Raw genomic sequence first — 23,717 nt, 5'->3', positions numbered from 1 at the left:
CGGAGGGTCTGAGGGGAGAAGGCACCTGCCTGCTGGTTGGGGCAGTGCTGTGCCCTCAGCCTGAGGCAGAGTCTTGCACTTCCCTCAGCAGCAAAGTGACCTTGAGCCTGGTGGTGCCTGGGCCTCAGTTTCCTCTTCTGTACTCAGGTGACTTCAGAGCCGGTGCTTCATGCTCAGGGGCTGCCTTCTGGAGCCCCCAGGAGCCCACCTGCATCTTGGGGGGCAGGATCCTGCAGCCACCTCAGTGCCACTCGCCTGCTCGGTCCAGCTTTCTGCCTGTGAGTTTCTTTGTCCTTAAAGTGGGGACAATGAATTTGACCTGAGGGTATTGCCAGGTTAAGCTGGCTCAGCTGCGTGGCTGGAGATGCGGGCGCTTGCTGTTTGGGTAGCCCACACGGCTCAGTAAATGCTCCTGAGTGTACCACACATGGTGCACACATTTTTCCAGTGTTTCTTCTGTGCCACGTGCTGGAGAGGGGGACACAGCCCTGGCTGGCAGAGCTCTGGTTTGCGCAGGGTGGGGGGGTGGCATTGACGTGGATCAGGGAAACAGGTGAGTGTGTCTGGTCGTGGGTGGCATGAAAACAGCTGTCATCGTCATCCTCCATTAGGCCCTGCTGCATGGCCCACTACCCGTTCAGGCCCCTTACCCACCTTGGCCGTATGCCCTCCTACTGACCTTCCTGTGCCACTGCTGGTGGGCTACCCAGTGCCCAGTCTGTCCTCTTTCCTTTTCCCTCTGCCCTTCCAAATTGGCCTTCACGGCCTCTCCCGTGCCTGGGAGGGAAAGTGGGCAGTTTCCGTCAGGTAGAACGTGGGGCTTCACCAAGTGTGTGATGGGGACTGAGTATGTACCGCCAGGTGCTCCTGGGGAGTGACATTTCCAAGAGATGGAAGGAAAACTGCACGTTGAAGGCCCGGCTCGGGAGTCCCGGTTGACGCTCGAGGTGGGGGGGGCGGTGAGGAGTGCTGGACTGGAATAGCTGAGTGTGGGCTCCAGACTCACGCTCCTCTGCCACCTGCCAGCTGGGTAACCTCGAGTGAGTTCCTTACCCTCCCCTCCTTCAGGTTCTCCCCCACTGTAAAGTGGGGGTGCTAACTGTGTGCCTTGTGGGTCTCTTGTAAGGGAGGAATCAGACCAGGACTGCAAAGTGCTGAGCACGGCATGGCGCACTGTGGGCCCTCGGTCCTGGCTGGCTATCGCTGGGGGGACCCTGACAGGTGAGGGAGACTGACAGACTGGGAGCTCACAGTTGAGTTGACGTCAGATGAAAATAAAAAGGGATCGATGGGAAGATGGAGTTATATTATCCGTTGAGTTGCCCCTCAGCTCCAAATCCATGTTTGTCTGCTGTTCGATGGTGGAGCTGGGCCCTGTGCATGTGCCTCTCTGGTCAGCTTTGAGGGTGCTGGAGGGACACTGTGGGAGGAACGTGGTCTTCCTCCAGGTTCTGGTGCGTGCTCTCCCTGGGCTCCTGCCCCACGTGGCTTCTCCACCACCCAGGTTGCCCATGAGCCAAACCCGGCCTGCAAGTCGATGTGAATGGAGCACACAGGTTTTGTTTTATTTGATTTCAGAAAAATCAAAGCAAGCTTTAACAACTGGGAAATTTCTCAGGCACATACACACACCTAGACTTCTCTCTTGGGAATTGAGTCCCTCTGGTCTCTCGAGCCAGCAGGCAGACAGGCCACAGTGAGCAGGGTGTGGAGCAGTGCCCTCTTCAGTCAGGCCTGCACCGGTTTGCCCCAGGCCTCACCCAGCCCGGTCGTTGCCCCATGTCCTGCCTTTGCCCTGGAAGGGGCAATTCTCAAACTTCATGTCCAGGGGAATTGCCCTTGGGAGCTTCTTAAAACACAGAATCCCAGGCCCACCCTGCCATCCTGATTCGGTGGGTCTGGGGTGGGGCCCAGGAATCTGTTTAAGCTCCTTCCATGGAGGCGCTGAGACACGCCCTCCTAAAGTGACAATGACCCAAGGGGCAGAATATCCCCCAGGGCTGTGGGTAGATCCTGGATGAGCTACCCTGTGGTCATTCAGATGGCTGACGGGTCAGTGGCAGATGTGGGGCCAGGGACTCAGGAGTGTCAGTGAGAAGGAGGCTCTGTGTGGGGCACAATGTGTCGGTGCACATTCTCTGTTCTCTTCCCTCGCCAGGGGGCGCCTTGGTCCCTGTTAAGGTTTTTTTTGAGGAAGATTGGTCCTGAGCTAACATCTGTTGCCAATCTTCCTCTTTTTTTTTTTTCTCCCCAAAGCCCCAGTACATAGTTGTATATCCTAGTTGTACGTCCTTTTAGTTCTTCTATGTGGGACGCTGCCTCAGCATGGCTTGATGAGTGGTGTGTAGGTCCTTGTCCAGGATCTGAACTGGCGAACACCGGGCCGCCAAAGTGGAACGTGTGAACTTAACCACTAAGCCACCAGGCCGGCCCCATGGCCCCTGTAATTCTCTGCAAATGGCGCTGATTTTGATCTTGCCCTCCTGCAAGGAAGTGACCTCCCCATCCCTGGACGCATTCAACAGCCTCTTGAGTCACCTGCCCAGGCAGGTGGAGGCCCGGCTGACCCCCGACCCCGCCAGCCGCACACGCCATCCTTCTTTACACCTTTGTTCTCTGAGCACTCTGGGGACCCTCTCTGCAAGGGCGCTGCACCGCTGCCCGCCACTTTCCCTGCACTCGCCACCCAGCGCCTGTGTGTGGGTCTCCACGAGGGGGCGCCCGAGACCGCCGCTCAGAACTCCGTGCCCCCATCAGGAAAGGGGCGGCCAGGCATGCAGGGCCCCGGGAGTCTGGGGTGCCGGAGGAGTCCAGGATGGTTGGAGGTGGGGGGCACTGCCTGGGAAGGGCTGCCTGTCCTCAGGGATGGAGGCTGGGCTGCAGCCTGAGCGACCCCCTACTCCCCCCCAGGGAGCAGCTGCTGGGGCGAAGGTGGGGCGGCAGGGACAGCTGGTCGTTTCTGAGATGGATAAAGATGAAGGGGTTTGAAAGACCAGCCCAAGACCTCCTGTCGGCCTTCCCAGCCCCTCTGTTCATGGGCCAGGACCTAGTCCCCTCCCCCCGTGCTAGGCCGTCTGCAGGTCTGGTGGTATGGGCCGTCCTGGCTGTGAGCTGTCAGGTGGGGTACGTCTCATCTGGGCAGGCTGTGGTGCCCGGGGCACGGCCAGCTAGGTCTCCTCCCAGCTGCTGTTGCTGGGTGAGGGGCTGCCGTCCTCCGGGTCCCTCGGGCCCCTGGGCTCCTCCGCCACCATCAGGGGCTCCCCTGGGGTCCTTCTCCCTCTGGACAGCTTCTTGGTGGCTGTGGGAAGCAGACCGAGGTTAGGCCAGGAGGCATGGCGGTGGCCTGTGTGTCGTCCCTCACAGCGACACTGGGCTCTCACCCAGGGCCTTGTGGGCAGTTCTCACTTGGGAGCCCACACCGGCAGAGTCCACCTGTTCCTGACAGCAGTGGACACCAGAGTCAGGGTGGCCTGATGGAGGGTGAGCTGTGGGAATTTGTTGGAAAGGTGGACCCTCTCCCCAGGTGTGTGACCCTGTAGGTGGCCTGGCCCCAGTGTCTCCCTTGCTGCCTTGTAAAGGGCTTGGGATATTCTGGATAAACCAAGCTTCTGGGGAAATACTCTCAGAATACCCGAGACACTGGCCGGCTGCCTCCATGCCTTTGGGCTGGGGCCATAGGGGAGCGGCATCTGGTCCCTGGGACCTCGCGGGTGGGACCTGCCCAGATGCTGGGCCCCAGGCCTGTCTCTGATGCAGAATGAGCTCCAGTTCTGGGTCAGGCAGGTCAGGTTGGATTCCTGACCCCACGGACCAACTCCGTGACCTTGGGCAAATTAGCTCACTTCTCCTCGTCTCAGTTTCCCATCTATGAAACAGAGATGGTGCATCACTGGGCAGGGTCGGGAGGCCCGAAGGCAGTAATGACTGGACGCTGCCTCCCACCTCACTGGGGGCACAAGATACAAGGGGCTGCCCCTGGTGCTGAGCCGTGGGCACCCTGCCTGGCACATAGCGGTGCCAGCCACAAGCTGAGCAAGGGCCCTGTGCTCACTGACCAGTGTGGGTGTTGTGGGGTGCAGGGGCCTGCTGGGGAGCCCCTGCGCTGGTCTGGTGGGAGGACTGGGGGGCGGGCTCGGCTCAGAGTGGAGGGTGGGGGTGGACACACATGCACCCCTGCGGACTGCGCTCACTAGGACGCTCTCAGAATGTGCCCAGCAGGAAGTGCCTGGAAATCAGACAGGTGTGCTGGCCTCCAGCACTTGCCCGAGCCAACACAGGCCGCGGTCACCTTCTCGGCAACAATGGTGCGTTATGGCGGCCACAGCCAACCCTGCCGCATCGCGGGCCTGTTTGGACAAACACCAGGGCGGCATCCATTATTGGCTCAGGTGTTCAGAGGCTCTTGTGGGCACCTGGAGGCCCCGCTGGAGCTGCCTGTGTGGCCAGAGCGGGAGGTGGGAGGTCATCCTGCTACTCTTGGGCCAGGGCCCCTGCTCCTGCCAGCCGTGGTGGGAGGAGCCCACAGCATCACCCTTGGCAATAGCTTGAGCAGCCCCCCACTCCCCCAGGGGAACAAACACTCCCCCCCAGGGCTGCACCCTCTGCCGCTACTCCTCTTTGAAGGTGGACGAGAGGGTCCAGGCGTCCCCACCTCCTCCCGGGTGGCGCTGGGAGAGGAGCGGGGTTCAGGGCCGCCAGGCCTGGGGGCTGCTTGTGGCCAGGATGCCCTTCTCCTCCGTGAGGACAGACAGTGATAATGACTGTCCTCAGCTTCATCCCACTGGAATCTAACACTAGCTCTGCTATCGTCCCCCGCTTTTCCGGGGGGAAACTGAGGCTCAGGTTGAAGGCACCGGCCTGGCTATGCAGTGAGGAGGGAATGGACTCAGGATTCACTCAGGCTAGACCCCAGGGCCCTCCTCTTAAGAGGCCTGCTCCGGGAGAGGTTTGAGGGCTGGTTTCTGTGTTCCAAGCGACCAGAAAGGTGGGGTGGGGTGTTGGTGCTGCAGCCCCCCGTCCCCCCCACTGTCCCCAGCTGCTGTACCTCTGCCCCATGGGTCTGCTGGTTCTGGGTCCGAGGCCCGCTTCCTCTTCTGCTGCAGGCCCTGCCTGCGCTCCTTGGAGCAGGAGCACCTGGGCCCCCCACCTGGCGTGCTCAGCGGGGCCCCCACCTCGGAGCTCAGGCCCACCTGGGGGTGCGGGGGGTGTGGTCAGGGCGAGGACCCTCCCCCTAAGCCTGGGACAGCCCTCCTCGACATGGCCCCACCCGAACATGCGGCCGGGGACCCACCTCACTGTCCGAGGTGTCTGGCTCATCCAGCTCGTCTGACTCGGGCTGCTGTGCTCCGGCCTTGCTGAGCTCTGCAGGACGCAGGGTGCAGGTCAGGCCAGGCTGGTGGCCTGGGAGTCTAGTGGAAGCACAGGCCACTCCAGCCTGCCAGGCTAGGACGAGTGGCAACGCCTCTGCAGATGAGGAAACTGAGGCACAGAGGGGCCGATAACCTGCCCTAGGGTCGAACCCAGGCCCAGTGTCTCCAATACCCCGTACAACGACCTTACCAGCTGGGGTGTCCCTTGGGTTGGTTGCTGGGGGACAGGGAGCTCGCTACCTGCCCTGAAGCCCTAATTGCTAGGATGCTCTCCCTTTCACTGCCTGTGGTCAGAGACGTGCCCACCCTGGGCCCCCAACTCCTTTCTGGGTCTGCAGGTGGGGGCAACTAAGCCCTAGACCCAGGGTTTGGCTGGTCAGGCCCAGGGGCTGAAGCTGGGACCTGGGACAGGTCCCCCAGCTGACACTGGCCACCACACCTCCCCCCCCACTATGGCACTGCTTCCCGGGTTCTCGTGACCTGGGGCACTCGCGTTTACCTGAGTGGCCATCAGCATCAGGCCTCTGCGGGTGGGAGGGCAGTTTTAGCCTCCCTCTGGCCTTATCTCCTGTCCTGCCTGGAGATGGCAGGCTGGGCTGGGGCCCTGAGAGAGGATGTGGGGGGTCCTGGCGGAAGCAAGTAAGTGGCTTGTGTTCATTTGAGGTGACTGCCCTGTGCCCCAACCCAGCCTTGGGCACAGCCTGTGGGACCCTCGCTGGGGCTGCGGCTGGAGGGCCAGCCATTTCCTCCCTAATGTGAGGCAGCAGCCGGACTTGGACGCTGGGAACTGGCTTGTTGGAGCCGAGGGAAGCGGGCAGCCTGGGGCCTGGCTGGATGCTGGCCTGGGCTGAGGGCACATGGACGCCAAGAATAGGGTTGGGCCCCTTACCAAGGCAGTGGGGGGCTCTTCTGGCTCCGGTGCTCTGGCCTCCTTGGTGCCATTGCTGAGTCCCTGGGGTCCAGACTGGGCAGGTGGCTCCGCTCCCTGGGGTAGCTTGGGGCTGGGAGTGTGGGCAGTTGGGCTGAGCGACCCCGGCTGGTTGGTGGGCTTGGGGGCATCCCGGCCCCGGCCCCGCTCTGAGAGGTCCAGGGGCTTGTCTGGGACGTAGTCCTGTGTGGCTGTGGCCTCCTTCCTCCTGGGGCTGCCTGGGCCTGTGGGCCGTGGGTGCTGCCCTCCAGGCAGGGCTGCCCCGGCCACCTTGCCCTCAGGGACCTCGAGGCCCTCAGAGTCAGAGTCTACTGGTGGGGAGGGCGATGTCTCCCCTGGCGTGGGCAGGCTCCTCAGCCTGGCGCCACCCACCCGCCCCTGCGCCCGCAGCTGCTGGGCCAGGAGCAGGTGCAGTGCCCCCTCCAGCCGCGGGTCCCGCACGTCCACTGGGGTGCCCGGCAGGCCCAGCAGGCCGGCGGGCTCCTCCCAGGCCTCTGCTTCCCCAGCCTTCAGGCCTTGGGGCCAGGGCCCACTGGGGGCTGTGGCAGGGGCCTGGGGGCTCCGAAGGTGCAGGGACAGGTGGCGGTTCAGGAGGCAGAGGCGGTCAGCCTGGAGGGAGCGCCTCAGGGACTCATAGGTGATGGCAGAGGGCCGGGAGGCCCGCAGGAAGCTGTGGGGGAAGAAGCCCAGTGGCTGTGGCCTGTTTCACGTTAGCCCCATTTCGCTTGTGAGGCCCCGGGGCCCAGAGAGGTGAGGTGAGCTGCCCTAGGGCACAGGGCAGGTGGTGGAGAGGGGTGGGCTCTGGGACCCCAGCTCTGGAGGCCAAGCCATGTGGACAGTCGTGGACCTGGCCAGAGGTGACCTGGGGCCTGGGGCACTGAGAAGGGTCCTGGACACTGAGGCCTCTCCCCGTTCTCGGGCATCAGCTACTTGCCCCATGACCCAGAGAAGCCTGGCCCACCTGTGCATCCCCCACGACTCCACCTGCTCTCCTCTCAGACACACAGAGTGGTCTTACACCACCGCGAGAGGCTTGGTGTGGGCCCTTCTGAGAGGGGTACCCAGGGTCAGGCTCCATCTCCTTCCCCCATGTCCCCCCGCCCCGTCCTGGCCGTTCAGGAGATGTCCACGTGGGAACTCTGCTCTGGGCAGGTTGTCTGGGCAGGCGAAGCCGAGAAAGGTCAGGTCTCCTGGAGGGAGAATTGAAGGGGCTCCCTGGGCCACGAGCCCCTTCCTGAAAGGTGGGACAGAGGTGGAGACTGGGTACCCAGCTGAGGCCGCTCTTGGTGGTGGCAGTGGGCAGGGGCTCACCTGTCCAGGGGGAGGCTGTGCTCGGAAGATGGGCTGGGTGGGCTGCTTCTTGTGGGTGGCAGCGGGAGTGTCTCGTTGGTGGAGCCCCGGTCAGTGGAGCGGGCCCGGGACCCTGGCCGCACCACGGCGATGGTCCCATGCAGCTGGTTGGAGATACGCTGGGGGCTCTGCACAGTGTGAACGGGTCAGCCTGGGTGGGGCCAGCTGCTGCTCTCTGCCCTGGCTCACTGTGCGACCTCGGGCAGGTCACCCACCCGCTCTGAGCTTCGCCTCCACCCACCTCAAAAGAAGTTCAGTGGTCCCTGCCTGGCACAGAGGACAGACATGTGCCATGTGGGGCTGGCAGGCAGTGCCTGGCACACAGCAGGGCCGGCAGCTGCCAGCCTCCTGCCTGGGGCTGCCCGGTGGAGAGGAGGAGGCCCGGGTCCCTCGCCCTCACCATGTCTGAGGCCCGCGGCTCAGGCAGGTTGGCCCCCGGGGAGATTTTGGCCACTGGCGAAGTCCCGTACCCCACTGACTTTTCTGCGGAGGAGAAGCAGTGGGCAGGACAGGTTGGGAGGTGCTCTGAGGGGTAGGCAGCTCTGCCCCGCGGCCGGAGAGCCCCACGATCCTGTGGTTCCTGGCTTCCTGGCCTCTCCCGTCCCCCACAGCACCTTCTCCCCGTGGACCCGGACCTGGGTGGTCGTCCTTGGCCTCCTCGTGGCCTCCTGGTGGCTTCTTGGTGACAGCCTTCTGGGTGCCCAGGGAGGGGAGCCGCAGGGGCAAGGGGGGGTCTGAGGTGCCTTCCATGCACTGGGGCTGGGGCCTGTCTCCAGCAAGGAGGCAAAGACAGGGAAGGTGAGGGAGGGCAGTGCCCCCAGAGATGATCAGAAAGGCCCAGGCGCCCTGCTGGGGGCCAAGCCACCTCCCTGGAGACATCCAGGTGACTGGGAAAGATAGCTCTCTCGACACTGCCTGTGTGTCTGCCACCGACGGCTCACATTGCTGGGCTAGGCAGCGCCCTCGCTGGCTCCTCTCAAATACCAGTGTCTCTGGTGGAGCCTCAAGTGTCAGAGCTGCTGGGGGTGCTGGGGGACCCAGCTCCATTTCTAGGGTGTCCACTGGGGCTCCTGTCCATGTGCAGGGTGGCTCTGCTTGTGGACTACGGGAGGCTGGAAGTCTGTTCCGTGGTGATGGCCTGTGGGACCCCCACCCCCACCCCCAGTGCCAGGCCCGGGTCCCACACGGGGTTCTGTACCCCTCCCCTCTGTGCCGTGAGCTCTGGTGCCCTGGACATGCGCCGGGCACCTGCTGTAGTTGGAGTGTCAGGGATTGGGGGTGTTCGGGCCCCTGGTACCTTCCCCACTCACCCCGGGCCCTGGAGCCGCTTCACCTCCTCCTTCAAGGCCTCGTTCTCCTCCTGCAGCCGGCTCAGCTCGTTGGCTGCAAGAGGCACTGATGAGCGAGGGGCTGGGGCGGGGGTAGGCACAGCCCCAGGGAAGCCCCACTCCTTGTCCTGTCCCTAGCTGTGACTCCAGCACTGACCCAGGCCTGGCATACAGCAGGTGCCCCGTAAATGCTTGCTGCGTGAGCTGATGGTTGGATGTTATTGAGTAAAGAGCGCCAGCCTTGAGGCCATGAAAAGTGATGGGACCCCTCCAAGCTTGTCCCTGGGGTGTCCCCCAAGGGAAGGGGGCTTGTGCATTGGCAGGGCCAGTAGGACTGCAGGGCTCTGCGGGACTCCTCCTCATTGAAGAGAGGAGGGAGTGGAGGCCCTGAGAGGGCAGGGACGCCTCCAGCCCAGGTGACTGGTCAGGGAGGGACATGCTGGGGTCAGCTGGGGCTCTGTACCATTTGTCTGTAAATTGGGGTGTGGGGTTGCCCCCCAGATGGCCTGGGCAGGATCGCCTTCTCCCCTTTCCCCACAACCCCATGTCAGCTGAGCAGGCCCTGGGGGTCATGGTCCCCCATGAGAGAGGCCTGGAGGTACAGGGGCCCGAGGCGGCTCACTGAGGATGAAGACGTGCTGCAGGTTCTGGAGTAGAGTGTTCTCAAACTCCTGCTGCTTCTTCTTGGCCAGCTCCTGGGTGACCATGCAGCGGTCACACAGGCCGGCCCGCAGCCTGCGAGGGCAGGGGGTGGTGGCAAGAGGCCGCTCTGAGAGGGAGACTGAGGCACACCGAGGAGCTGGGACCCTCATCGTCCTACTCCCAGGATGTGCCCCTGCCTTTCCCAAACTGTGTTCTGTGGAAGCCCCACCCCACCCCCTACCCTGTGGGCTAAGTGTCCCGTGTTCCACTGAGTTTGGGAAGGAACCTTGAAAATGCAGTTTACTTAAGGCTCTGAGAAGTCCTGCAGTGGAGAAAGCTGCCCAGGTGAGTTTACCCCAGAGCCTCCCAAACTCATTCTCCACTGACCCCTTCTCGTCTTCCCCTCCCCCCGCCCCCGTCACGAGCAGGGCTGTTGGGCGGCCCTCTCCCCGCTTACCTGTTCTCCAGCACGCGCACGTTCTCCTTCAGCGCCTTCTGCTGCTCCCTGAGCTGGTGGTTCTTGGCGCAGAGCTCCTCCACCCTCTGGGCATCCCTGTGCGGGGGAAGTAACTGAGGTGGGGGTTCTGCTCTGCCTGGGGAGCCCCATGCTGCCCCCACCGTGGCTCCTGCCACGGCCCCCAGCGTCCTCCTGGGCTGGGTCTGCTGGGTGCCCCACTGCAGGAATTCCTTATAAAGTGGGGCCTCGTGTGGGCAGTGCTTAGCCCAGCGCATCCCAAGGCGAGTGCTCGTGGCCACCTTGGGGACTTCTGTCCATGTGCCACTTGTAGCGCTACAGAACTGAAGCCCTGTGCGTGATGTGGGGACACGGGGAGCCCGCCCCACCTGATGGGTGTTCCTATTGGTAATGACGGATGCGGGAGGTGTCCTGGGGGGTGCAGATTGCCCAGCCCCCTTGAGGCTCCCTGTTCACTGGGGTGGGCTTGGAGGTTCCAGTTCCGGCTCTTCCAGCTACTGGAGGCGTGGCTATGGACCGGTGACTCCCCCACACCCCCCACCTTTGCCGAGCCTCAGTTTCCCCTTTTGCATCGTGGATGGTGGCAGTGCCCTGGGGCTGCAGGGGATGCAGTGAGCGACTGGGGAGCTGCTGTTCTTCCATCTGTTTCGTGCTGGGCCGGCCTGTCCTGACTTACCGACACCTCTCTGAGTTCAGTTCCAGAAGCTTGTTCTGCAGGCCTGGAGGAGTGAGCAAAGGGGTGCAGGGTCAGGCCCAGCCATGCTGCCACCTCCTGCAGCAGAGCCCAGGGCATCTCCTGTCCCTGGGTGTCAGGCAGGGACCTCTCCAGACCCCTGCCCCTGCCGGGGTACCCTCACTGGCTCTCTGAGGCCGCCCCAAGGTGTGGACTCCTGGTCTGTGCCCGCTGCCAGCCTCCGCCCATCTCGTGGCTTCCTGGGACCCCTGGTCTGGGACCAGCGTCTCCCTCCCCTGGGGTCTGTGGCTCTGGTGTCTGTTTGGAGGTTGGTAGGGACCCCGATGCTGCGAATGACCAGCCACCTGGCCAAGTCCCAGGAGGGGTTTTTATGGGAGAGGCACAGCTAGTGTTGGAATAGAACAGGCTCTTGGGGGAGAGTCCAGCAGTCCCCCTCTTGCTGCCTCCTTGTGGTCTGGCTTGGCCTGCTAGCCCAAGAGCCCCCGCCTCTCTGGATTGCTGGGGAGATGACCCAGGCCCCTTGGGCCCTCAGGGGTGTGTGTGAGTGCTTGTGGAAAGGTCGTGGGAGGGCACTGGAGCATGGGGAGTGGAGGGGCTCCAGCCCTGTCGCTGGGGGGGAATTGGACAGGTGTGTGGGCTGGGGCAGACCTCGCCTAGGTGTCCTGGAGGGAAGCAGAGGGATTTCAGCTCAGTGCCCCAGAATGCTCCAGACAGGCCTCCTGAGCCATGAGCTTCCGTTCCTGGAGGTGGGCGACCCGACTTCTGGGGACGCCAAGGCCCACCCCCATAGGTGAGGGCCCATCTTGACCACAGCCTCTCCACTCTCTGCCAGGCCTAGCTTATTTCTGCTCTGCTGTGGGCTGGCCCTTTGGGAGGACACCCTTCCAGGGCCACACTCGGTTCTGGGGTGGGGTGCCTGGGCACTTTGCAGCTCTGGGCTCTGAGTCAGGACTCTAATTCTGGGACTGGAAGGTGAAGTCCCCAGGTTTGATGAGAATTGGAGGTGACATGTGGGAGCACCTGTCCTGGCCTTGACCGTTCATCCAGTGGAGGCTGTGGAGACCCCCCATGGCACTCACCCAGGACCTCATTCTCATGGATGTCTCTCAGCCTGTTTAGAGACTCCGTGAAGCTCTCCATGGCTCCCCACAACCCTGGCCCTGGCCCTGGCCCTGCTGTGCTCAGGGTGCGGGCAGGGCCCCCTGGCTTCTACTGGCCTTCTGTTTGCAGCCTGTGGAGGAGGAAGGGGGAGATGGTTGTGTTGGCTTAGGAAGGGCCTGTGGGTTGCAGGGTCCAGCCATGGGCCACTGCCCAGAGAGGAGGTGAGTGTCCATCCCCGTGGTGTGGGAGCAGAACCACCGCTGTGGTGGGGACAGAGTCCTCTCCTGCGGGCTGCCCCACACCTGAGGGGAACGTGGAGGGGGCAGGAGAGATGGGGCATTTTCTCTCAGTCTCGACTCCCTAATCCAGTCCTCCCAGCAGAGCAGGTTCCCACAGGCTCCAGCTCCCGCTTGGTGCTGGGGTCACGACGGCACATGCGATGCGTGTTCATGAGGCCCCAGACTGGAGACACCCATGCCCACCCACAGCCAGCTGGTCATTCACCCACGAGAAAGGCCGCCCGGTGGCGTGTGAGCGGGATGGGTGTGGGTGACCCTGTGGCGGGGGCTCAGTGCTGGCGGCTGTTTCCCCTTAAGGAGCTGGCGACCCTGTGCGCTGTGTTCGTGGAAATTCACGCAGCGCCCTGGTGGTCCAGGCCCTTTTCTGTGCCCGTGTTTCTCTTCTGCAGAACGTTTACTAACAATGAACAGTGTGGGGTTGAGAGCCCAAGCTGGGTGCTGGGCAAACGTTGCCTGCTCTGTGGCCGGCGAGCCCTGGCCCCTCTGAGTCGCCCTCTCCTCCCTGTGGGTCACCGGCGCCCGACTGTGGGCACCTGTGAGCATCCTGTGGGGTGCTGCGGGGTCCAGCGCGGAGCTGGGTGTGAGGCTGGGCGCCGCCCAGCAGCAGCTTCCTCACTGTGGTGCCAGGCACCACCCTCCACCGAGTGAGAGCCAGTCTGTCCTGGGGCAGAACCCTGTGGTGGCTGTGCCCAGGTACTGAGGCCACTGGTTCCCACGGCTCTCCCGCCCTGTGGGAACTTCTGTTGCCATCCTCACTGGAGAGAGGACGCAGAGCTCAGCGGATGGCGCCCGCCCAGTGGTGGAGTTGGGAGTCAGACCTCACAGAGCCAGGTCACCCCCAGACCCCTGCCGTCATCGCCATCCCCACACTCCCCCCACCCCGCCCAGGGCCCTCCTCACGGATGCCCCGCCCTGATGCAGCCCTGCTCCCTTCACACAGGCCAGAATTAAAGGGGCTGGGCCTGGGGCCTGGGCACACTCGTCCACACATCCTTCCAGGCCTCTGAGACCCCGCCAGCCTGGCAAGTGGCTGGGAGGAGCAGGCTCACAGGGCTGTGGCTGCTTCCTCCTCTTCCCCCTGCTTGTCCCTCCTCCTCCCCCTCCTCCCTTCCTCCCCCATCCCTCTGTGGTCACAGATTGGCCCCAGGCATGGGAGGCTGGGCCACAGGTCAGGAGGCTTGGCCAGGCCTGGCCTGCAGTGGCTCAGGGCCTGTGAACCCATTAGCCGGTTGCGACACACAGAGCCCTTCTGGGGAAGTCTCTTCCAGCTCCTTCCGTGAGGGGAGGGGGCGCTGTCAGCAGAGGCTGCCCAGCTGGTGGGGCGAGCCTGGCCTCCGCTCAGACCTCCGCGTGGGCTCCTGTTCACTCAGTCAGGCTGTGCTCTGTCCTGGGCCAGGCAGCATGCATTTGTGCGTGTGTATGCTTGTTGGGTGTGTGTGTGTATGCTTGTTGGGTGTGTGTGTGTATGCTGTGCGTACATGTGGTGCATGTGCAGTGTGTGTATATGTGTGTGCTGTGTGTGTCTTGTGTGCTGCGTGTGCACGTGCTGCGTCTGTGCCAGGCGTGTGTGTGCTCTGCGTACATGTGGTGCATGTGTGGTGTGTGTATATGTGTGTGCCGCGCGTGTCTTGTGTGCTGTGTGTGCATTTGTGCATGTGTGTATGTGCTGTGCGTACATGTGGTGAATGTGTGGTGTGTGTATATGTGTGTGCTGTGTGTGTCTTGTGTGCTGCGTGTGCATTTGTATGTGTGTGTGCTGGGTGTGTGTGTGTGCTGTGCGTACATGTGGTGAATGTGTGCTGTGTGTATATGTGTGTGCTGTGTGTGTCTTGTGTGCTGCGTGTGCATTTGTGTATGTGCTGAGTGTGTGTGCTTGTGCTTGTGTATGTGTGGTGCATGTGTGGTGTGTGTATATGTGTGTGCCGTGTGTGTCTTGTGTGCTGCGAGTGCATTTGTGCGTGTGTGTGTGTGCTGTGTGTACATGTGGTGAATGTGTGGTGTGTGTATATGTGTGTGCTGCGTGTGCATTTGTATGTGTGTGCATGTGCTGTGTGTACATGTGGTGCATGTGTGGTGTGTGTGTATGTGTGTGCTATGTGTACATGTGGTGCATGTGTGGTGTGTGTATATGTGTGTGCCGCGTGTGTCTTGTGTGCTGCGAGTGCATTTGTGCGTGTGTGTGTGTGCTGTGCATACGTGTGGTGAATGTGTGGTGTGTGTATATGTGTGTGCTGTGTGTGTCTTCTGTGCTGCGCGTGCATTTGTGCGTGTGTGTGTGCTGTGTGTACATGTGGTGCATGAGTGGTATGTGTATATGTGTGCCGCGTGTGTCTTGTGTGCTGTGTGTGCACGTGTTGTGTGTGTGCTGGGGGTGCTAACGCCCCAGCTTCTCGTCCCCAGCCCACCTCGGGTCTGAGAAATCGTGGATGTTCATTTTGACACTGACTCGCATTTACTGAGGCTGGGCAAAGCCCGTCTATCACAGCCCAGGGTGGGGTCTGCTGCCAGCCTCGTTGTATGGACAAGGGGACCCGTGCTCTGAGCACCCCACACCCCAAATTTCACAAAGAACAGAGCGATCCTATGCTGACCCGCCTGGGTCCAGAGCCCACCCTCTTCCCCTCTGGGTCTTGCCTCTAAGCCAGGGAGAGGTGGCCCCTCCTGGTCCTCAGCCCAAGAGCCTGGGGGTCTGCTGGACCCCACAAACAGGCAGCTGGGCTCCTGGCACTCCCAATGCCCCTCCTGGCATCCCACACTGACCCATCAGCAGCAACTGTTGGCTTTGCTTCTTCATACGCCCAGAATCTCACCTTCCCTCCTCCGCCATGCCTGTCTGGGCCCGAGCCACCACTGGACAGCTGGAGCATCGCTTGGCCACTGCGTCGGGCTCCCTGCCACCACCCCCACTACCAGGTTGCGTTTCTCTGCACAGCGGCAGCACAGGCCCTTGAAACCTCTGCTCAAAACCTGTCCATGGGGCCGGCCCTGTGGCTTAGCGGTTAAGTGCGCGTGCTCCGCTGCTGGCGGCCCGGGTTCGGATCCCAGGCGCGCACCGACGCACCGCTTCTCCGGCCACGCTGAGGCCGCATCCCACATACAGCAACTAGAAGGATATGCAGCTGTGACATACAACTATCTACTGGGGCTTTGGGAGAAAAATAGTAAATAAATAAAATTAAAAAAAAAACCTGTCCACGGCCCCATCACACGAGGTTCATGCCTGAGTCCTCGCCCTGGCCTCACAAGGGGACACAGTCTCATTTGCATTTCCAAGGTTGCCCTGAGGAGACGCACAGGAGTGTTCACTCAACCTGGAAACCCCCAATACTGGCTGCCAAATGTCGCACGGCAGGAGGAATGACTGCCCCCCATGCCATCACGGTGTGAACCGCACAACAGGAGCCAGCCCGCTTCGGGGTTCGTGCACAGTGAGCGCAGAAGAGGCACGACTGCTCTGGGATCTCGGAAGCTGGGGTAGTGGGTGATGGGGGGTGGGGCTGGGAGGGGCATCTCTGACTGAGGGGAGCAGGCCCTGTGACCCTAAGAGAAGCCAGGGGCCGGGGTGAGCACATCGCTGGAGCTGCCCAAGGGGAGACTAGATAGTGGAGTCTGGCTCTCAGCTGGGTCCTTGAACCCGGGGTCAAGCATCAGAGCACCGGAGAAGCTGAGACTTCTGGATGTGAGACTGGGCCTGGCGGGAGGAGAGAGCGTGGTCCTGTGTCCTGCGGCAGCCATGGGAGCCAGCCTGGTGAGGCCAGCTGGGGTGTGGTGGCGGGTGGAGTGGCGGGAAGGTGGGGCTCCTCAGACTCGTTTCGCAGAACCGCCTGGACTCTGGGCACCCCCACCGCTGGCCGGGGGAGTGGGGGTGCCTGCTTTGGCTCTGTGTCAGGTGGGTGAGGGCTTTGAGAATGAAGGGGGCTTTGGAGGGTCCCCTACCTCGAGGCCAGGAGCTGAAGCTCACCCGATAAGGGACATCCTTGCAGTTAGGAGAGAAGACGCTAACTTCCAGTCACTTTCACACAGCCTGTGTAACCTGGATCACACCCCAAGGAGCCCACTCTCCAGATGGGGAAACTGAGGCCCAGAGAGATCACATCACCTGCCCTGGCCGCCCAGTGGGAAGTGGGAGTCGGGTTTTGAATTCACTCGGGGGCTGCAGATGCTGTGTCCTCGCCCTGCGTGGACCAGGGTCGTGCTCCCCTGTGGCCCTGTTGTGCTGGCCGTGTGATCCTTATCTTGCAGTGGGGCCCCTGGGAGGTAAGCTGGGGCCTCTGTGGGCTCAGGCCACTGGCAGGCCAGGCGAGGAGGGCAGGGGAGAGGCTGAGCTGCAGCGCCTGAAATTCCACCCAGACCTGCCTGACAGGCTGCTCCTCGCCCCCAGTGCCTGCCGTGGGCCTTGGGCTGCGCCAACACCCGTAAAGGAGCCACCCAAGGGAGGCTGGGTTGCCCGTGGGCCCCGGAGAGGCCAGTGAGGGCTCTGGGTCCGAGCAAGAGGCAGACACTGTTCCTGATGATGTCACTGTGGTGCGGAGGCTGGGTTAGCAGGGTGCCCTCTGCTGGGCCCCATGCTTCCCACCCCCCAGGCTCCTCTCTGTGCCCTAAACTGCCCTGCAGGCCCCGCCTGGCTATTCCTCTCAGGGTCCCTGAAGGACAGCAGGAGTGACAGCACAGATCCAGGCCCCGGGGCAGGACTGTGTGGGTAGCTGGAAGCAGAGCTGGGAGGGCTGCATCCTGCTGGGAGACCCTCATTTCTTGGGGAGGCCCAGGGCCACCCAGACCATGGGCAACAGTGCTGTGGGGATGGTGTGACTTCCCAGGGTGGGCAGGTGACAGAAACGCATTTGGCCAAGGCAAAGTGGACAGAGTTGGTGTCCTGGGGCAGCCCCCTGTCCCAGCCTCCAGCCTCCCGGAGTGCGGGGAGAGTCCGAGGAAGGGGTGGAAGGTGGAGGGAGGCAGGTCCCACGGGGTGAAGTCTGAAAGCTCTGGTGCTTTTGGGAAGAAGTTGGAGGCCATGGGTGGAATGAACTAGAATGAACCCGAGGTATAAAAGTGCATATAGGGCCAGCCCTGTGGCTTAGCAGTTAAGTGCGCACGCTCCACTGCTGGCGGCCTGGGTTCGGATCCCGGGAGCACACCGACGCACCACTTCTCCAGCCATGCTGAGGCCGCGTCCCACATACAGCAACTGGAAGGATGTGCAACTATGACATACAACTATCTACTGGGGCTTTGGGGAAAAAATTAAATAAATAAAAAAAATTGTTAAAAGTGCATACAGCCTCTTGCCTGGCGGTCAGCAGGCCGGCCCTCCCCAGCAGGCCAGCTCTGCATTTGCCGGGAGTGTGAGGGCAGCTGGGGGGGTGGAGGGTTCTGGGAATTCTGAAGGTGGGGTGAGCTCTCCCCCAGGCCTGGGTGCTTCCAGGCATAGATGCCAGGGCAGGATGGGGGCAGCAGTGGAGCTATGATGGGGGAGCAAGTCTGTGGGGGCCGGGGGCTGGGACGCTGCTGCTGGGCCTGGGGGGGCCTGTGCACAGGAGAGGGTGGCCCGAGTTGCCTGCTGGGGAGGGGGTGGGGGCGGAGGGCCCTAGACAGGCCCAGGGGCTCCCCACCCCTCCCATTCCGGACACTCAGACTGGAAGGTCTCTGCAGGAGTTGAGCCCCCGGAGGGAGCAGGCGGGAGGGAAGGGCAGGTGGGTCAGCCCTGCCGACGACCCTGTCTGCTCGCAACTCACACTGGGCGGGGAGTCAGCCTGGGCAGAGGACCGAAGGCATGGGCGTCCAAGCTGACAGCCCTGGTGTGGGGCCCTGTCCTGCCTTTACCCTCTGCACAACCTTGGGCAAGTTGCTTCATCTCTCTGAGCCTCAGTTTCTCATCTGTGGGGTAATACTACTGCCCCACATCAGGTTGTTGTGAGGCTCTGACCAAGTAACGTGTGTCCAGGTGACGCCCGTCCAGATGACATCTGTCTGGGTGATCCACGTGCAGGTGACACACGTCCAGGTGATGCCTGTCCAGGTGATGCCTGTCTGGGTGATGCCTGTCCGGGTGATGCCTGTCTGGGTGACCCCTGTCCAGGTGACCCCTGTCTGGGTGATGCCTGTCCGGGTGATGCATGTCCAGATGATACCTGTCTGGGTGCTGCATACTCAGCCCAGAACCTGGCGGGTCGAGTGCTCAGTTAACTGCAGATGGAGATCCTCGTCCACTGCCTGCAGTCCCCCACTAGCACCTCCCTCACACGAGACCCCCAGGGGGCCAGCAGTGCTGCTTACAGGAGCCTTTCCTCTCTTGGACGAGTTCAAGTCTGTTGTCATAAAGACCCTCTGCAGGAGGACAGGAACCTTCACCCCCAACCCCAAGTTCAGGGCAGAGGTCTCGGATTCCAACTATGGTGGCATGAATTAGCATCTTTGGACAGCTCACTGTGTGGACACTTCAAGTCCACTGAGTCTTGGTGGCCATGCCCAGGGCAGGGGCCATCCGGCCCCCACACCCAGGGAGGTCACCGAGGCCCCAGCTGAGGTCTTTGGCCTGGACCGGGCACAGTCTGGCTGAGCAGCAGACTGCCGGGGTGTGTCTTCTTGCTCTCTCCTGGGCCGGCCGGGGCCCCGGGCTCCTCGGGTGTCTGAGGCAGCGGGGGCAGGGCTTCTCATTCCCTGCTACCTCCCATTGCTGGAGCCACCCCTGCTCCAGCAGGCCCCTTGGGTGCAGGAGTTCTGAGCTTGACCCCGATTCTGCTCCTTCTCTGCCATCAGTCTGTCTGTCTATCCACCTACCCACAAAACAATAATGATGACACGGCGGTAACAATAGCAGTAGCTGCTGCTTCTTGTGTGCCTGCTCTGTGCCGAGCACTGCGCCAGGCCCTAGTGCACCGCAGGGGCGTAGCGTGCACTGCAGGAGTGTAGTGTGCACTGCAGGGGCATAGCGTGCACTGCAGGGGCGTAGCGTGCACTGCAGGGGCGTAGTGTGGACTGCAGGGTCGTAGCGTGCACTGCAGGGGCATAGCGTGGACTGCAGGGGCGTAGCGTGCACTGCAGGAGTGTAGTGTGGACTGCAGGGGCATAGTGTGGACTGCAGGAGTGTAACCTAGACTGCAGGGGTGTAGTGTCAACTGCAACGCGCTACCTCGATCCCAAAGCTTCTCTGAGGGTGCCGCGCATGGACAGGTTGCCTGCACCTCACCCTGCCCGTACCCAAGTGACCGCCTGCCTCCTGCCCGCCTGCACGGGGCCAGGCACACCGTCAGAGCCCATTCAAACGTTCTCAGCGCGAGCGTTTATGGAGAGCCTACTGAGTGCCCAGGCTCGGCACGCCCCTGTTACTGGAGCCCGCGTGGCGTTCCGAGGAGGGGCTGACTGTCCCATCCACAGATGCAGGTGCTGAGGCTTGGAGTAGAGAAGAGGCCCCAATGTCCCTGTCCCCCTCTGTGGGGGCCTCTGTGGTGATGGGCAGAGCCTAGGTCCCTGTCCGTAAGGCAGACTGTGGTGGTGTGCCCTGACCCAGGCTCCTGGAGGCAAGGAGGTCTGTGCCCCCTGCGGCTGTCGGGGCTCCTCGGGTGTGGTGGGCACTCTAGTGACCAAGCGACAGGTGGTCAGGGGCCAGCCTGGGAGCCCCCCCATGCCAGACACCTGACAGGAGCTTCACATGCAGTGACTCACAGGGCCTCACACTCACCGTGGAGTGGCCATGGTGACCCTCATTTTATAGGAAGCTAGGCTCAGAGTGATGCCACCTGTCCATGGTCACCAGCTCGCAAGGGGCATAGCCAGGGCAGAAACCAGGCCTCCTAGGGACCTCCCGGGCCAGTTCAGGATGGCAGGTCGTGCCTAGAGAGGGGTTGCTGCCAGGGCGGTTTCTAACATCCACCAGACACATAGACCTATGACACATGTGCACACATGTGTGACGCCCACACCCACATACAGATGCAACAGTACCCTAACAATATCCTAACACACATTAGCGCACAGCCCAACACACAAACACCAGGCACGTATGCCACCCTCAGCCAGCTCCCCCGCCATGCACACAGCACCACACGGGCCCAAGGAGAGCTGCACACGCAGGTGCACGCATTCACATGTGCACACGTAGTTGTGTATCCTACGGGCACATGCACACACGCACAGAGGGGCAGGCAGGCTCGTGCTTGCTCGCTCGCTAGGTGGGCTGAGGTGTCGCTTTGCGGCTCAGGTAACAGCAGCCCTGCAACATGACTCCTTGAGGATGGGGCTGCTGCTGCGCCCCACTGTGCCTTCTCTGGCTGCTGGCTGCCTCCCTGAGACCTGGCCAGTGGAGGCTGAGTTTGTCACTGCCTCCCAGGGGACACTGAGCGGGGGCAGTGGAGTGTCCCACAGTGCCCAGCACTGAGCTATGGGTGGCTGCACTGAGCTCTGCCCCTCACCCCTCATGGCTGCACCCCTCTGCCCATTCCTAGTGCCCCCAGATCCTCACCAGACGACATAGACTTCCTGGTGCAGCGGTGCCAGGATGGCTTCACCTCTCTGCACCCAGCCCCTCTGCCCAGGAAGCCCACTGAGCCCCCTCCCCTCCTCGGCCCCCTGGACCAGGAGCCCCAGAGCAGGTGACTGCGGTCCTCATGCCAGCCCCACTGGCCCCCTCCTCCTGCCCAGCGAGCAGGGGCTGGGCCTCCCACGCGGTGGCGAGCACCCCCACAGCGACTCCAGCCCCCGGATGACTGCTACAGCTGCCCAGCCCGGGCCCTAGGTACTCACACGGCCCCTTGCCCACATCGACCTCCGCCGACCTCCGTGCGGGCCGGACGCTCCCGCCCGCCCGAGAGAGAGAGAGAGAGAGAGAGAGAGAGAGAGAGAGAGAGAGAGAAGCCAGCAGTGTGTGAACTTGCAGAGGCAACAAGACACAATTTTGGCCAAACCCGCTTGACGGGTTTTCAATTCTCCCAGCCAGGAGCAGAAAGGAGGCAGTGACTACCCAAAGCCGCCCAACGGGTTCTGCCGTCGCACAGAAAGTGGCCAAACGGGTCGGGTCTGAACCCACATAGACAGGGGATTGTTTCCCCGTAATTAACTCGTGGCCCATGCCTCTGGCCGGAGCCGGGCGGTTAACAAGGAGAATCCCGGGCCTCAGACAAGAAGGGCCTGGTGAGTGGGCCACGGGGTGTCGGGGGCATGAGGGGGGTGGTTAGGAGGGAGCAGACCCGCTGGTCTTGTCACCTTGGGGCAGAGGCGGGCAGCCAGGCCCCTGGCCCAGAGCGTCTGCTCCTGCCTAACGTCCTGGCTCACTTGGCTGACATTTCTGGCCTCGGGGGCTCTGTCTGTAAATTGGGGATAATGAGTGCAGGCCTGTCACTATCAGAGCTCAGTAGATGGAAATCCAGGATTGAGGTTGGAAGTGGCCCTGCTGGGTCTGGGGGAGCCTCTGCCCAGTACTACCCGCTCCGCGTCCCCCGAGGAGGGCAGGGGGGTGGCCCAGGTGGGTGGACATCTCCCCATCTCAGGGCAGAGTGGGGCTGGAGCCAGGGGCGCTGCCGAGGGCGTGGGAGGAGTCGGATGCTGCAGTTTTCCGTGTCTGTTCTCTGCCGGGTGACACTGGCCGCACCCACGCAGAAAAGAGCTAGCCTCTGAGGGCTGCAGCTGCCCCATGCGCTGACCCTTCACCCTCGCCCCGGCCCCCTCCACATGCTCCCGACCCTGTGCTCCCCTGCCCTGACTGTCTCCCACCCCCACCCCGACCCCCCAAGCTCCCCGCCCCACGCCGCTCCCACATGCCCATCCTCAGCTCTGCACAGAAGCACTGAGCCTGCCGCATCTGTGACGCTCTCCCCCAAGGGCGCCCGAGAGAACCCGAGGGAACCCGAGGGAGCGCTCTGGGCTCAGAGGAGGAGGACCTGGGCTCTGGGCCAGCAGCCCTGCTGAGATCCCAAGAGCACTTCCTGCTCCCTAGGGGACCGGCCCTGGGCTCTCAGGAGGGGGTGGTGGTCAGCCAGGGCCACTCCAGGTCCAGCCAGGACCTGGAGCTCTGAGGATGCCTCCTACACAAGGCCTGCCCGCGGGCCCCTCCTGTCTGGGCCCTCTGTGAGAGGAATCTGTGTGCTGCCAGGTGCGTGTTTGCGCACGTACTGCCTGAGGGAGTGGACGTGGCGAGGGCAGGCACAGCCTGATGTGTGAGGACCGTGTGTGTGTGCGTGTGCCTGTGCGTGTGCTTGCCTTTGGTGCATGGGTGCGTGCATTTGAACGCAGGTCAGCAGGTCAGCTGCCTCTCAGCTTGTGTGTTCACCTGCATGTGCGCCGTGATTGGGCATGTTCTTGTCATGTGTGGCTGGGGGCGCCGTGGGCACGGTGGAGTCAGGGACATGTGTATGCACTGTTGTGGCTGTGCATGTGTGTATCGACGAGTGTCCCACGAGGAGAGCAGAGGCAGGGTCAGCGTCAGACCCTCCCCCCCAGCAGTGCTGACCCTCAAACCAGCCAGAGTTAGCCTACCTGTGCCCTGCTCCCCCTCGCCCCACCTAAACCAGGTTGGAATCCAGACTCTGCCCCTTGAGAGCTGGGCTACCTTGGGCCCCCAACCTCTCTGAGCTACCACCTCATCTGCAAAGTGGGCTTTGTGATGGCGGCTGGGCCAGGGTCTGCCCCAGGAGGTACCCACGGTGCTGGTCAGCCGATGGGCAGGGGCTCTGACTGGACCATGCTAGTTAGAACAAAAGCTGTAAGTTTCTTAAAGGTAAACAACCTTGCTCCACAGCCCAGCGACCCTGCGATGCTCACAGCGCTGCCTTTATAATTGCCTTGCTGGTCCCTCGACGGGTGAGAGGATCAACGATTGGGGGCCATGCACATCATCAGCAATAGCTGGGAGGAGACCTCTGATCTGCCCAGCAACGTGGGCAAATGTCAAAGCACCTGCCGGTGAGAGCGCCGCTCAGCCGGGGACAAGGGCGACTCCACAGACAAGGACCTGGGAAGGGCCATCTGGCCCATGACAACAGGGGCAGGGTAGAGGTTGCCTGGGTCTGGGGTAGCAGTGGACAAACGGGCAGAAAGAAACTTTCCAGGGTGACGGAAAGTTGCGGTGATTGTTGCAGGGAAGTTCTAATTTGACAAAACTCATCAACTGTACACTTATAAAACATGAGGCTTTATTTTACACAAATTATACCCCAATAAAGTTGTTTTTTCAATTAATAACTTTGTTAGAGCAGTTTTAGATTCACAACAAATTTGAGAGAGGCACAGAGATTTCCCATCTACCCCCTGCGCCACCCCCCACAACCTCCCCATTATTGACACCCCCACCAGAGGGGTGCATTTGTCACAACTGGGGGAGTCGGACTCCATCGTGGGGCAGAAGGGGTAAAGCCACATGGCTGGAGAGTGTGTGCAGGGGCGGATGGGGCCCATGAGGTCAGGACAGGGACTGGGAGGTCAGGGAGGGTGACATGGCCCCTTCCCAAGCCCACATCTCCCCCACTCCACGGTGCTGGGTGTCGGGACCCCTGGATCCCGAGCTCAGATGCTTCCGCTCCACTGGGAGATGCTGGTTCAGG

General features: G+C 62.3%; 1 protein-coding gene across 1 annotated transcript; it reads right to left on the bottom strand.

The window, feature by feature from the left end:
• Positions 1-1,847: 1,847 nt before the first annotated feature.
• RBBP8NL (RBBP8 N-terminal like) lies at positions 1,848-20,974 on the bottom strand. The gene is given in 15 exon segments (XM_058562342.1): positions 1,848-3,298; positions 5,045-5,195; positions 5,197-5,250; positions 5,252-5,463; positions 5,869-5,995; positions 6,259-6,967; positions 7,609-7,775; positions 8,048-8,130; positions 8,283-8,413; positions 8,958-9,030; positions 9,598-9,710; positions 10,075-10,170; positions 10,769-10,811; positions 11,866-12,017; positions 20,926-20,974. Coding segments are annotated over 14 exon segments (2,151 nt in total). The 5' UTR covers positions 11,927-12,017; positions 20,926-20,974; the 3' UTR covers positions 1,848-3,167.
• Between the last annotated feature and the right edge of the window lie 2,743 nt (positions 20,975-23,717).

This window comes from Diceros bicornis, chromosome 19 (assembly GCF_020826845.1).
Source record: "Diceros bicornis minor isolate mBicDic1 chromosome 19, mDicBic1.mat.cur, whole genome shotgun sequence".
NCBI lineage: Eukaryota > Metazoa > Chordata > Mammalia > Perissodactyla > Rhinocerotidae > Diceros > Diceros bicornis.
This window is presented reverse-complemented; position numbering and strand designations above follow the sequence as displayed.